Source organism: Coenobita brevimanus, chromosome 27, assembly GCF_032717465.1.
Source record: "Coenobita brevimanus isolate Jiangsu-jjx chromosome 27, ASM3271746v2, whole genome shotgun sequence".
In the NCBI taxonomy this organism is placed as follows: domain Eukaryota; kingdom Metazoa; phylum Arthropoda; class Malacostraca; order Decapoda; family Coenobitidae; genus Coenobita; species Coenobita brevimanus.
In genome coordinates, this window is record NC_136980.1 from 1,032,917 (window position 1) to 1,048,513 (window position 15,597).

Genomic DNA, 15,597 nt, shown 5'->3' on the forward strand with positions numbered 1-15,597 from the left:
CCCTCTACCACTTACCCCTCTATCCTTCCATCTCATCCTCGGTCTCCCCCTCTCCACCTCACTCACATAAACTTTGTTCTCTCCAATTTACTTTAGCCTGGCCTACTACTATCAACTCCACTACTTAGCTGTGATGATGCTATTGTAGTCACGAAGTTGTATGGAACAGCCGTAGCATTATTTTTCTACCACTTGAGAGTAACAAAATGCTGGTCACGAGGAAGTGCTATGGAATGGATGTAGCACCGCAGACCTATTTTTCAACTGAGCTACGTGAAATAAGCTGCAAAGGAAGAATCTCTCTCTCTCTCTCTCTCTCTCTCTCTCTCTCTCTCTCTCTCTCTCTCTCTCACACACACACACTTGTATCGTCGGGTTTCTTATGTCCTGCTCACATGAAGGTTATGTAATAAGCTTAGACATCTGATCCGTGTCATTATATCTCATCAACATACCCCTTTTCCCAGCAGCCATTACACCCATCATACTATCCACAGTAATGCACCTTCTCTACTCATCATACCTTAGGAATATATTGGATTTTAGTATAGCCTACCCTGTGGAAATTGTTAAGTGTATTTGATAAGTAACACGAAAACTGACATGTACCACATCATTTCCTAAAATTAAAGAAAAGCCATTGTTTGCTTTTATTCAGTACGATTTATTACAATATTCTGGTATTTCAGAGACACAGGATAAACAAAACGAAAAAATATGGTAAAAACAAAAGTCGCTGGTCGAATGCGCCGTTGTCAGTTGAGCCCGGGAGAAGTGCCAAGTCTTCCGTTTCTCCACAATTCAGCTCAGTGTCCCTTGAGTGGTGGAAAACAGGTAGAAAAGTACTCCTTACGCCTTTCAAACCAATCTTCCTCTAGCTTCACGGACGCCATTGAGACGTGGAAACGACAGTATTGCAAACTACACGACGAAAATATAATCAACCATCACGACATTGGCAAACTCTGTGTCCCGTAAGTAACAGGTTCCAATAATGTGCCACCCCACCCTGTATAGAGTACTGAAGGCCACTTTATAACCTGTCTGAGGCTCGCCCTACACACAAGCCCCCACCAGGAGCCTCTGCAACACAATTACTCTCATACATAAGGACTGGATACATATTTACCCGTTTTCAAAAGAGGTTAGTGACAAAGTGCACGCATGGAGTTAGAGCCTACGGTGCGACTTCACGCGCGAACTACAAGCAAGCAAAAAAAATAAAAAAAATGTTCACTTACATTTTAAAAAACGAAGAAACGTGCTTTTAACCTCTTCAATCCGAGGAGTTTTTTATTACAAGCGCCAGTGTAGTAGTAGTAGCAGCAGTAGTACTTGTTGTGGTGGTGGTGGCTAATCTGTACGTGAACCCAGAGTCTTTCTTTCCAAAGTTACCCACCGCAGTCCACCAGCCTCCTGTTGGGGACAGGGCGGGGACTGGGGGAAGTATGCACAACCAGGCAACTCCACCACCCGGTCATATCAGTGCCACCACTCGAAGGCCCCCCTCTCTAACACCAATTTAGCGATAATCATAATGGGCGTGGTGAGCAAAGACACGGAGGGGATGGGCAGGGAATTGGGTGGGCGGTGGGGCTGGGGCAAGCAAGTGTACCCTAGGAAAATGGGTGCTGTGGGATTAGTGGTTTGCGTGTACGGAGGCGATTTGTTTGTGGCCACCCTTTACGGGATTAAGGCGTCTGGCAATAGACACAGTGTACCGGTAGTAAAGGTATATTACAAAATGACCAAAAATAAATGTCAAGGGGATAAAGAAATGGCCTTTGGTTCCTTCTTGAATTAAAAAATCTCGTGGTTAAGGAAGCTCCCTAACACCTCATCCTTACCGATTTATTTTTGGATACTGCTGGCTAATATCGCCTGGTACGTTACTTATGCAGAGTATGGCGATTTTAGAAACAGAGAAGGACGGCAAGGTGTAGTAAGCTACATAAATCGCTAAAGATAAGGTGTTACGGGGCTTCCTTAACGGACGAGATTGAGGGCCAAAGAAATGGGTGAGATGGGCCTGATTTTTGGGAGGCGGAGGGGAGCACACCCTGTGAAAAGTGAACGTTTATTTCAAAGTTTTCGCCAAGAACAAAAGATAAGCACGCGTTACTCTCCCTAGCCTAGGACACAGGGAGATAATGATAAACGTCCTTGTAAAGAGAATTAATTGCATCACACTTTCTCTGTTAATCTTATCTCTAGAACGGCCAGATTCACTCATTCTCGTTATAATTAAGCTTTATTTATTTATTTATTTATTGTCTATTATTCTCTCGTTTCTGCTAAAAATATCTTAGTTACGTGAGGAAAATTAACGCTGCTAAAAATATCTTAGTTACGTGAGGAAAATTAACGTTGCCTTTGGTACTAGGAGGAGAGGGATGGAAAACGCTGATTCCTCTCTCTCTCTCTCTCTCTCTCTCTCTCTCTCTCTCTCTCTCTCTCTCTCTCTCTCACGCACACAATGTAGTTAGTAGCTATACCTGTATATGTAAATCAGAAGTACACACACACACACAATGTAGTTGGTAGGTATATATGTAAAACCAAAGTACACACACACACACACACAGGACACACTAGGCGTGTTTTTGTCGTTCAAGCTGGAGCTTGGGATTCGAGGCGCGTCTTGGGGCGCTTGGTTTTTGTCCGCAAAAACAGTCCAGGACACGTAGAACCGAAAAATTACGTGTCAATCGCAAAGTAAACAGAGTGGTTCGCCGAAGACGATCTTCTGACGAATATGCAACTTACATGTAGCCGTTATTTGTGCTGAACTGGCTCTATATGTCGTTAATATTAGCCACCTGCACTCTAATTTTATGTACATAATGCTAATTTCAGGATATTTATCATTTATGTGTCCTTGCTGGCCAATCTCACTCTCCCCAAGCTACATCAAGACTGCTCCCGACCACGCTTGGGTGGGATACGAAGACGGTCTTGGCTTTGATGACAAACGCTTGGGTCGGCTTCGTATCACTTTGGCCGACAAACACAGCGCAACTTGGTTTGACCGAAGATGGCTTCGGATCCAATCCCTCAGCTTGGACGGCAAAAACGCGGCTATATAAATACTCGTCCACTAACACAACACCACGCACTTTGCCCAACCTCTCAGAATATAGTACCCTAAGTTACAAGGTCGTGGCAGTGGAATTTTCATTGCCAAATACTTCCCTCTACCCGGCTACTTGATCAACTATGGAACAGCCTCTCCTATACTTCTTTCCCCTTAACTTGGAGGGCTATGGAGAGGGATGCCTTCACGTGGTGGCAACCGATATTACAGGGCGGAGGAATTGCCTGCTTATACAAATACCCCTCAGCTCCCTCCCTGTCCCTTGGTTGATTGCAAAAAGGTAGTTTTGGTCTGCAGTCTACGGGGTTTACGTTCAGATGAGCCTGGGGTTGCCACTACTACCATAATAATGATGATGATGATGATAATAATAATAATAATAACGCAACAACTACTGATAATAAAAATAATGCTATAACAACAACTACCACTACTACTTCAATTACTATTACCAGTACTACGACGATGGTAATACAAGACCAACAACAAATACTACTACCGCTACCACCACTACTAATACTACAACTACCACCTTAACTTGGTCCAGATCTTCGTCCTTTTTAAAGTCTGTTTCACGTATATATATCAAGGCCATGAAAACGACAATACATCCCACATCTCCATAGCTGGCACTTCTTCGTGACTAGCATCATACTGAGCATCATGCCAAGTGTACCATATAGGTGAACAAGAAGGGATAAAATCAGATCTTCCCAACCCCTTCAATCCGACGATACGATTCTTAAAAATATTTCTCGATGCCACAACACGATTTTACTGAACTTTGGACAGATCTGTAAGTTGTAGAATTGACATATCTATCTATCTATTTATCTATCTATCTATCTATCTATGGAAAAGTTTGTAATTATCTATTTTTCTTTCAGTTGATCCTGTGCTGCTTGTGTGCGGCGTTGAGTGAATGAGTTAGTGAGTGCATGATAGTGTTGAATGACAGAGAGAGAGAGACTGGGTGCGACGGTGAGTAAGACTGGGTGCGACGGTGAGTGAGTGAGTGTAAGTAAATGTGACTGAGTGTGCGAGTGAATGAGAGTAACTCTAAGTGACTGACTGTGGAAGGAAGTGTGAGAGAGTCAGCGTGTGTGTGAGTGAGTGAAAGTGAGTGAGTGGGTGGGTGAAAGTGAGTGAGTGAAATTTATCAAGGCACCATGAGTTACCGCCTGCTACACCGCCTAGCCTCGACCACCAGAGTGTGTGCTAAGGTAAGTCTATACACACACACACACACACACACACACACACACACACACACACACACGATACGTACAATAGATACAGAACCTTGAACAGTACTCTCTCTCTTACACACACACACACACACACACACGGTACATACAATAAATACAGAACCTTAAAACAGTACTCTCTCTCTCTCTCTCTCTCTCTCTCATACACAAAATATCAAAATTCATACTCAATAATAACAAAACGAAAAAAAAAAACAATCTAGTAGCAGTAACTTCCCATATTCGGATCCAAAATCGCAACAAAGGTATTTCCCGCGACTGTACAATGTTACGTCAAATTTACTTAATATCTCACTTGCGGGGACTGAGCCTTATCTCTCTCCCTGTGAAATGATAACACCTCTAGGATAACATGTTTGGAGGTCAATTTCATCTGTTGTCTGCACTGCGTCACCATACGGTAAAAATATCGATGCTGAGTCCCTGGTAAAAGAAAAAGAAAGAAAGGAAAAAAAAAGAAATCCTATGCACCTCAGGGATTAGGAATGAGTAAACGTGGATTTCAAGACATATTAAGTTGGTCTCAAAGATTAGGAATGAGTAAACGTGGATTTCAAGACATATTAAGTTGGTCTCAGGGATTAGGAATGAGTAAACGTGGATTTCAAGACATATTAAGCTGATCTCAGGGATTAGGAATGAGTAAACGTGGATTTCAAGACATATTAAGTTGGTCTCAGGGATTAGGAATGAGTAAACGTGGATTTCAAGACATATTAAGTTGGTCTCAGGGATTAGGAATGAGTAAACGTGGATTTCAAGACATATTAAGTTGGTCTCAGGGATTAGGAATGAGTAAACGTGGATTTCAAGACATATTAAGTTGGTCTCAGGGATTAGGAATGAGTAAACATGGATTTCAAGACGTATTAAGCTGGTCTCAGGGATTAGGAATGAGTAAACGTGGATTTCAAGACGTATTAAGTTGGTCTCAGGGATTAGGAATGAGTAAACGTGGATTTCAAGACATTAAGTTGGTCTCAGGGATTAGGAATGAGTAAACGTGGATTTCAAGACATATTAAGCTGGTCTCATCAAGTTCTGACCACACTTAAAGACAATGTTAAGTGGACCTGCTGACCATAACTTTACTGTCGTTCTTTACATTATAAAACACAAGACGGAAAGCGCTGAAATACTGCATTATATCAAAAACCATATATTAATTAACACTGGCATTACCCTGATATTTGAGTCAACATTTCCAGACACACTGAGTCATATACGTATTTCTGTACACTGGCTGTTAAATTCTGTTATCTACTTGTAGGATAAAAGATAAATGAACCACAGGATAATGATAACATCTTCATATCCATCCAACAGACCAGGTCCCATGGGTTTGCAGCAGCCTCATGTGAAGAAGGCAAGAATCCAGCCCACTCACTCCATCCCCACCGTGCAATTCAACATCACAGGACTCTATGTGCTTCTCCACACCACCATCAGGGGGTTCGACACACCTGCCATGAACAACGGAGAGCGCTGGCAACACCCCCAGCGTACCACCAGGGTGCCAAAAAAACTTTCTCCCTCGACCACCACAGGACTCTAGACCACAGGAGGGCTTTACAGACTTTCTCCCCTGCGCAAAAGAGGGCGCTGCACACATCAACGCACCACCACAGGAGCCTACAGATCACTCTCGTCCACCAGCACAGAACTCCACATCCTTCTCATCAACACAGGGCTCTCCACACATCCTCTGCAGACTGCGAGAGGTCTTTACCTGTATGTTCCACCCATCACCACCAGAATGTCACGCACACTTCCCCGGCACACCGACAGATGGCTCTACACACTTCCACTCCGTGCACTCCTGGTTGGCAATCACTATCACCTCTTATCACTGTTGGCCGTATCATTAAGACTGAAGGTGTAAAGGTGTAAGCCCTAATAACTTATGGTCATTTATGAAACACCTGTAAATTACAAGGTGTAATTAACCTGCATCCCATTTTACAGAGAGGTCAATGACTCTGAAAGTACCAGGATCAAACACTGGGGGCGTCTCCCTACCTTTGCATCCTTAGTTTTCGTTATACGGCTCTTAGTCTTAATGAGCGCAGTCGAGAAGAGATATTTGCTTCGTGTGTAGTGTGTGTGTGTGTGTGTGTGTGTGAGAGAGAGAAAGAGAGAGAACGCATGGATATGAATGAATACCCCTCCTCTCAAACAGTCAACGAAAAAAGCATGACAGAGAAAGCATGCGACAGACAGCACCCTATACCCAATTAGCACAGTAACGGGGTGTAGCACATGTGTACGTCAAGGTTACGGGTCATGTAATCAGTATGTACTGTTATGTAATGGATGGCCGTGAGTTGGCACATACTGTACTGTAAAATCTCACTAGCTCATACTGGGTAGTTCTGCGCAACTCTTTCTCTCTCCAGCATATCGGTCTTTCATGTAAACAACCTTGGTCACCTGTCCTATTAAGTGCATCCAGGTATTTTGAGATGGTCGGATCGGTGTTTTTACCTTGTTTTGTTCGGAGTTTTTCCCTTTGTTGAAATTTCGCTGGAAAGTTTAGCATCTGGTAGAGTTTGAATTCTTCCTCCTTTGGTATTGCATATTTCCTTTGGTATCGCATATTTTCTAAGTCCAGTGTAAGTCAATTATTACACACTTTCTAAAACACAGCTGTATGTATGTCAAGTAATATATATTTTCTAACAAAGCTCCTGTAACTTTACTAACACAGTTCAACTATTACATTTTTAAACAGAGCCCAGTTCATATTCAAACAGCCCTAGTTAACTCAATAGATATTTCCTAACAGCCGTATTTAACTCAATTATTACATACCGGTATATTCTAACACAGGTCTATGTAACCCAATTTCCTTTTTCTATAGCGATGTCACTCACCTTTTTCTATAGCGATGTCACTCAATTTCCTTCTTCAGTAGCGATGTCACTCAATTTCCTTCTATAGCGATGTCACTCACCTTTTTCTATAGCGATGTCACTCACCTTTTTCTATAGCGATGTCACTCAATTTCCTTTTTCTATAGCGATGTCACTCACCTTTTTCTATAGCGATGTCACTCAATTTCCTTTTTCTATAGCGATGTCACTCACCTTTTTCTATAGCGATGTCACTCACCTTTTTCTATAGCGATGTCACTCAATTTCCTTCTATAGCGATGTCACTCACCTTTTTCTATAGCGATGTCACTCACCTTTTTCTACACCGGTCACTCAATTTCCTTCTTCAATAGCGATGTCACTCAATTTCCTTCTATAGCGATGTCACTCACCTTTTTCTATAGCGATGTCACTCAATTTCCTTTTTCTATAGCGATGTCACTCACCTTTTTCTATAGCGATGTCACTCACCTTCTTCTATAGCGATGTCACTCAATTTCCTTTTTCTATAGCGATGTCACTCAATTTCCTTCTATAGCGATGTCACTCACCTTTTTCTATAACGATGTCACTCAATTTCTTTCTTCCACAGCGATCAAAGCCGCGTCTGCCAAGGAGGGGTCGCTGGAGATAGGGTGGGTGGGGGGTGATGGGGGGGAGGCCTGGCGCTACCCCTACCCCTGGCTCCGGGAGAACTGCCCCTGCCCTTCTTGCTACGACACCCAGTCCCTGACGCGCCTCCTTACCCTAGAGGACTGGGACCTACACGACGCGCCGGTGCAGGTCCAGGTACGGGTGTGGGTGCAGGTACATCATCATCATCATCCCGTATCATCATCATTATTATTATTATTATACCAGAAAGCACGACCCTAAGACTAATCCATTCCAAGACTTTTTTTTCTCTTAATTCTACGGTAAATGATCGTCATATTTGGCTAACTCTCTCCCTCTCTCAAACACCCACCCATATCCATATCAATCTCTTCTTTTTCAATCCGTTTTATCCCTGATTCTTTCCCCCCACGTTTTCTCTCCCTCCCCTTCTGCATCTCTCCCTCTCAATCTCCCCCATCTTTCTTTTCTTATTTCACTCACTCAACTCTCATTCTTCCTCTCTTTCTCTCCCTCTGTCAACCCACTTTCACTCACTCCCCCTCCCCCTTCCCACCCTTCACTCTCCCTCTCCTCTTACTTCCCCCTTCCCCTTATCTATCTATCTATCTTCCCCAGGTGTGTGATGGAGGGGGAAGTGTGGAGGTGAAGTGGAAGAGTGGGCATCAGAGTCACTACGAGGCGGATTGGCTAAGGGCCCACGGCTTTACGGAGAGATCAAGGAAGATGAAGCGTTCTATGTTGTCACTCAAGAAGGTCAGTGTCCCCCCTTTCCCCTTCCTCACACTTTGTTGGTTCCCTCCCTTCCCTTCCCTCCCCTCCCCTCCTCTCCCCTCGGCTCTCTGTGTTGCTCCCCTCCCCTGGCTTCCTCATCTGTTTAAAATTTTCGTTATTATTCCACCCAGTCTGATTCAACAGCCTAAATCAGCCCAGCTCAACCTCATCCATTATCACCCGCCTAACTCAGCCAAACCACATCAGATCTACAACTAGACTTAACAAATTCTCACCCAACTTACAGTATAAATAGTTTTAGAGTTTTGTCAATTTGTGTAACCTAACCAAATTCATCCTTCTCTAACCCGAAATGTGTTAAACCGGTGTACTCTAACTACATTAAGCGTACCCCAAACCCAGCTAACCTAACCCAACCCAACCTCCCCCACACACAGGACCTTTGGGCACACCACCTGGACATCTCCCGCCACACCTTCGCCTCCATCACGGCCACGGACGAGGGACTGCTGGACTTCCTGGTGGCGCTGGAGAAGGTCGGGGTGGTACTCGTGACGGGCGCACCCAGGGAACCCAAGGCCGCGTTTGGGATCGTCAACAAAATCGGATTCCCCAAGCAGACGCATTACGGGTGAGAGGGATGGCTGATAAATAAATTGGTTCCTGATACATAATTGGAGTTTGATAAATTGGTTACTGATAAATAAATTGGAGTTGCGAGTTGAGTTATACTGCCGATAAACTGGAGTTGCGAGTGAGTTATATTACTGATAAATTGGTTACTGATGAATAAATTGGTTAGTGATAAATAACAGTTATAGTGTTATATTACTGATACATTGGTTACTGAGAAATAATAGGTTACTGATAAGTTATAATGTTATATGACTGATAAATTGGTTACTGATGAATAAATCGGAGTTACGAGTGAGATATATTACTGATAAATAGGTTACGGATTGAATAACTTGCTTACTGATAAATAATTTCTTAGTGTTATATTACTGATAAATAACTGATGAATAATTTGGTTACTGATAAATAATTTCTTAGTGTTATATTACTGATAAATAACTGATGAATAATTTGGTTACTGATAAATAATTTCTTAGTGTTATATTACTGATAAATAACTGATGAATAAATTGGTTACTGATAAATAATTTCTTAGTGTTATATTACTGATAAATAACTGGTGAATAAATTGGTTACTGATAAAGGGATAAGTAACTGAAATATAAGTAATTTCTGTGTTTATTTCCAGGATTCACTACCCCATCCGGAACAAGCCTAGTGCCAACAGTCTCGCCTACACCGATAACAAGCTGGGCATGCATAATGACCTGCCCTACTTCAATTACGTGCCTGGGGTCAGTACGTCATCATTAGCGTCATCATTATCGTCGTCATCACAGTAATTGACGTCTTCATCATCATTATTATTGTCTTCATCATCATTATTGTCGTCGTCATCATCATTATCGTTGTCGTCATCATTATCATTATCGTCATCATCATCATCATTATTGTCGTCTTCATTAGCATCATTATTATTGTCTTCATCATCATCATTATTGTCTTTATCATCATCATTATTGTCTTTATCATCATCATTATTGTCGTCGTCATCATCATTATTGTCGTCTTCATCATCATCATCATTATCCTCGTCGTCATCGTCATCACTTGTCATCATCTTCGTTACCACTGTTGTCACCGTCATCACCACCACTGTTGTCATTATCAGCTTTATTTTTATTACTGTTATCATCATCATTGTTGACATCATCTTCATCTTTTGTCATTACCATCATCTTCATCTTTCGTCATTATCATCATCGTTGTCATCCTTTTCATCATCATCAAATCACCATCATTATCATCATAGTCTCTGTCTTTATCATAATCATTGCCACTGTAATCTATTTCATCAATCATTATCCTCATCGTGTTTGTTATATTATTATTGTTGTTATTATTATTATTATTTTCGCGTACAATCATGCATATTGTTTCGCTGTCGATGTCAGTATAAGATAAATCTCTCTCTCTCTCTCTCTCTCTAACTCACCACCCCTTTCCACCCCACCAGATCATCTTCCTCCACTCTCTCTCTCTCTCTCTCTCTCTAACTCACCACCCCTTTCCACCCCACCAGATCATCATCCTCCACTCTCTCTCTAACTCACCACCCCTTTCCACCCCACCAGATCATCTTCCTCCACTCTCTCTCTCTCTCTCTAACTCACCACCCCTTTCCACCACACCAGATCATCTTCCTCCACTCTCTCTCTCTCTCTAACTTAGCACCCCTTTCCACCCCACCAGATCATCTTCCTCCACTCTCTCTCTCTCTCTCTCTCTAACTTAGCACCCCTTTCCACCCCACCAGATCATCTTCCTCCACTCTCTCTCTCTCTCTAACTCACCACCCCTTTCCACCACACCAGATCATCTTCCTCCACTCTCTCTCTCTCTCTAACTCACCACCCCTTTCCACCCCACCAGATCATCTTCCTCCACTGCATCACCCAATTCGAGGGCGAGGGAGGCGAGAACGACCTGGCAGACGGCTATTTCGTGGCTCAGTATCTCCGTGACCACCACCCCGAGCAGTACCGCCTCCTGTCCTCCACCCCCGTCTATTTCTTCAACAAGGGCAAGGCTATGGTGGAGCAGGAGACCACGGAGTTTTATAAGCTCTTCGACACGGCTATAATTGTGTGAGTAGAGGGATGAGATGGGATGGACTGGGTTGGGTTGAGTTGGGTTGGGATGGTGTGGTGTGGTGTGGTGGGATGGGGTTGGGCTGGGTTGAGATGGGATGGGATGGGATGAGTTGGGTTGGCTTGGGTTGGGCTGGATTGGATTAGGTTGGGTTGGAGTGGGATGGGGTCACTAGAGTAGGTTAGGAAAGCTGCAGCAAGGTTGGCTGGGTTACAAAAGCTTACAAGAGCAGGGCATACTGTAACGTAACATGGAAAGTAACACAGAGTAACACCATTGTCAAGTAACAGGTCAAATCTGCACTTTACCTACCACTTACCACTCCGTCTAAAGCACCATACCATTCACAACCACAGAGCTAACCAAACATGTCATACCTCTCCCATTACATCACCTAGCCTACCATTCTCACTACCAACACCTACCCTGACCAAACAAAAACTCACACTGGTTTCTCGTAACACTTCTAACCAAACCCAGCCAGAGAGAACCTAGTGAGAGGAAAGGTGAGTCTCCTTGCTAGACGTTCCCTCTTACTTAGCACTTCTCCTGATCTAACCTAACCTAATCCAGCCTAATCCACCTCCCCGCCCCCACCAGAGAGGACCCAGTGAGCAGAAAAGTAGTGCGTCTGAACTTCTCCCAACTCCGCCACTCCTACTTCGACGTGCCCCCAGAGAAAGTCACGCCCTGGTACTCCGCACTAAGACTCTTCCACGACACCATGCACCACCACGCTATTAGGCGGAAGTTGAACAGCGGTGAGTGGTGAAGGGGTAACACACACACACACACACACACACACACACACACACACACACACACACACACACACACACACACACACACACACGGATAAGGGAGGACTGAAAGGGGTGCTGAAGGATAAAAAGAAAAAAACATACGCACACAGTACATTCTCTCTCTCTCTCTCAATTTTTTTTTTTCCCCACAAGACACGTTATTTTGCGCCAGCCAATAATGAACGATTCATTTCGAGATAAATCCAAACTTTTAACAAAGTAAACTACTTAAATGAACCCTTTCGTAGGAATGGACGCACTAATGTATATATTACCAGTATGTAGTAGCTGTGTTTTTGTAGAGGTATACCTATATTTGTAAATTATGTATAAAAATAATGATACTAGAATGGATTACTATGTATGTACGACTCACTCAGCTGATCACCTCCACGTGGCTTTGTTTATATTTATCTCACTATGCCTGCCTTCCCACTCAGCTGATCTTTCCACATGGCTTGGCTTATTTACCTGACTCAGCTGATCCCTCCACGTGCTTTCATTCATCCCTGCAGCCCCCTTCCCGTACCATTGTTTATTTCCTCTCACGTGGATCTGTTTACACACATGAATCAGATGATGGCTCCACGTGGTTTTGTTTATCCTCAAGGCCTCCGCCACTTCTAACTTAGCATCCCCGTCCACGTGACTTTATATCACTCAGTTTCCCCTCGCACGTGTTTTTTTTTTTTTTTTCTTTACATGCCTGAGTCAGCTGATGGGTGCACGTGGCTTTGTTTATCCCTAGGGCCAACTCCACGTGACTTTGTTTACTTAACCTAAGTCTAGCATCACCTCCCACGTGACTCTGTTCTTCTCACTCAATATCCCCTACCACGTGGTTCTGTTTACATACCTGAGTCAGCTGATGGGCCCACGTGCTTTTGTTTAGACAAGAGTCAGCTGATGGGTCCACGTGCTTTTGTTTACATACCTGAGTTAGCTGATGGGTCCACATGGCTTTGTTTACACATGAGTCAGCTGATGGGTCCACGTGCTTTTGTTTATATATAAGTCAGCTGATGGGTCCACGTGCTTTTGTTTACATACCTGAGTCAGCTGATGGGTCCACGTGGTTTTGTTTATCCCCAGGTGAGATGCTGGTAATGGACAACACCCGCCTCCTCCACGGCCGAACCGCCTACAACGGGACCCTGGGGGAGAGGTACATGGATCAGGTCTACTTGGACTGGGATGTGGCACTGTCTAAACGTAGGGTGCTGCAGGAGAAACTGGGGGTGCATATTGAGTGACAGGGAGAGGGAATGGAAGAGAAGAGGGATAATAAGATGAGACGAGATGAAAGGAGTGTAGATAGATACAGACAGACACATACTGACACAGATACACACACACACACACACATACTGACACAGATACACACACACACACACACACACACACACACACACACACACACAATAGAGAGAATTATTTTTCAATGTCCATTAATCTACATATGGAGAAAGCTTCCATAAGCAGCATCCGAGAATATTCAGGTTACAAAAATAAAAATAAATAGTAATACAGAGGTGCTACACTCCTTTCACCTTAACTTGGCCAAAAATTGCCATCCGTCCATCTTGAACTGTAACAATGGAATATGATGTTAGTCACGAAGAAGTGCCACAGAAGGAAAGCCACAACACCTGCCTGTCACTGAGCTATGTAAAATAAGCCACAAAACGGGGGAAAATCTGGGCCAAGTTGAGGTGAAAGGACTGCAGGGAGTATAAGGAAAAATACCCCTCAGTCTTATAATTAGATATATGGTTCACTGCCTTATATTTGGGTATTAGGTGTAAGTATTAGACGAGGAGTTTTATTTAGGAGTCTGTGCTGTTATTCATTACTGACACTTATAACCAGTACTAAATCTAGGTACTGTATTTACCCACTGAATACCTCGTTACTATTACTACTGGCCATACTAACTACTACCACTGTTACATCTACCACTGACTACCGTATTCAAGACTACTACTACTACCACTACCACCGTACCAGTGCAATGGTACTAGATGTCTTTTTTTTACTGCTACTACTAGTACTACTAACAACTACTACTACTACTACTACCACCACCACCAATGTACATGTGCAATAGTTCTAAATTTCTTCACCTTTCTCTACTACTACTACTAATGCTGCTGCTGCTACTACTACTACTACCACTATTACTACTACTGCACTTATACTACTACTCATTACAGCATTACCTCACAGTAAAATACTGTACGGGTATATACTACGATTACTGTGCATACCATAGCATAGTAATTGTTATATTTATTGTTACAAAGAAACCGCCATTTAATCTAAGCAATAAAGATGTTAAATCGAGGTGTACTAATTATTTTTTTATTTTCCTTATTAATGCAGAACAATAACACAGGAAAATAACCATAGTATGCTGGTTGGTCTGTTATATTATTATTATTATTATTATTATTATAGTTTGTTGCTGTTCTTGTTAATAATATTATTATTGTTATTACTATTTTCAGTGCCTGACCCATACTAGACTATTATCATTATTATATTCACTGCTTCGTCCATACTATGCCACCTATTATTATTATTATTATTATTATTATTATTATTATTATCATTATTACTGGCTGGCCAATATTGCACTTTTTTTTGCCCTACCATCATCACTCTTCTCCCACATGTCTCAAATCTACCTCTACCCTTCCTGGTCACACCTCAGTCAACCCGTTACTCCCCCGTACACGGCCATCACGTCGCATGCACCTTCTTGGGTACGAATATTTACATTTAACCTCTGGACGAACGCACCATTCTGGGTACTGTGTGCATCAATTTCTCTCTCTCTCTCTCTACTATATACTACTACTACTAGGATCACCTCGCTCTACTACTACTACTACTGATGCTGCTACTACTATTACTCAGATCTCTCTCTCTCTCTCTCTCTCTCCAACTAGCCTACTACTACAACTACTCAGATTCTCTCTCTCTCTTTCTACTACTACTACTACTACTACTACTACTATTACCACTACTAAGCCGTCTACCCGAGACCATATATATTCAACCCTAACTCCTTCAGGACGAGGGTACTATATCTCGCAGGTGTGTGTGTGTGTGTGTGTGCTTGTGTGTGTGTGTGTGTGTGTGTTTTAGGGAACGTCTTTTGAATATTTCTGTGCATGTGCAATAAGTAGGCGAAAGCGTGTGTATTGATTGATTATGTATGTGTGTATGAATGAGTTTGTGTGTGTGTGTATGTGCAGCTGTGAGTGGAATGTGTGTCAGTGAATACGTGCGTGTGCGTGTGTAGGGCCCAGTGTGTGCGCGTACATGATTACGTGCACATGAGGATAAGTGCGTTTATTTGTTACTGATACGAAATACGGAGAAGAATTTAAATTAATATCGTTCAGACGTAATATGCAGAATAAATCGCTAAGGAAAAGGTGCCGAGTACGCCCCTCAACCCCTCTTTCATTCATTTA

The 15,597-nt window shown here is 42.8% G+C and overlaps 1 protein-coding gene across 1 annotated transcript; it reads left to right on the top strand.

Moving 5' to 3' along the window:
- Nucleotides 1–4,111: 4,111 nt before the first annotated feature.
- On the top strand, nt 4,112–13,477 carry LOC145394346 (gamma-butyrobetaine dioxygenase-like). Its single transcript, XM_080268222.1, has 9 exons — nt 4,112–4,317; nt 5,689–6,184; nt 7,828–8,024; nt 8,469–8,606; nt 9,023–9,216; nt 9,850–9,955; nt 11,094–11,308; nt 11,913–12,073; nt 13,208–13,477. Exons 1-9 carry the CDS (start codon nt 4,264–4,266, stop codon nt 13,366–13,368), a joined length of 1,722 nt encoding a protein of 573 aa, XP_080124348.1. The 5' UTR covers nt 4,112–4,263; the 3' UTR covers nt 13,369–13,477.
- The last annotated feature ends 2,120 nt before the right edge of the window (nt 13,478–15,597 follow it).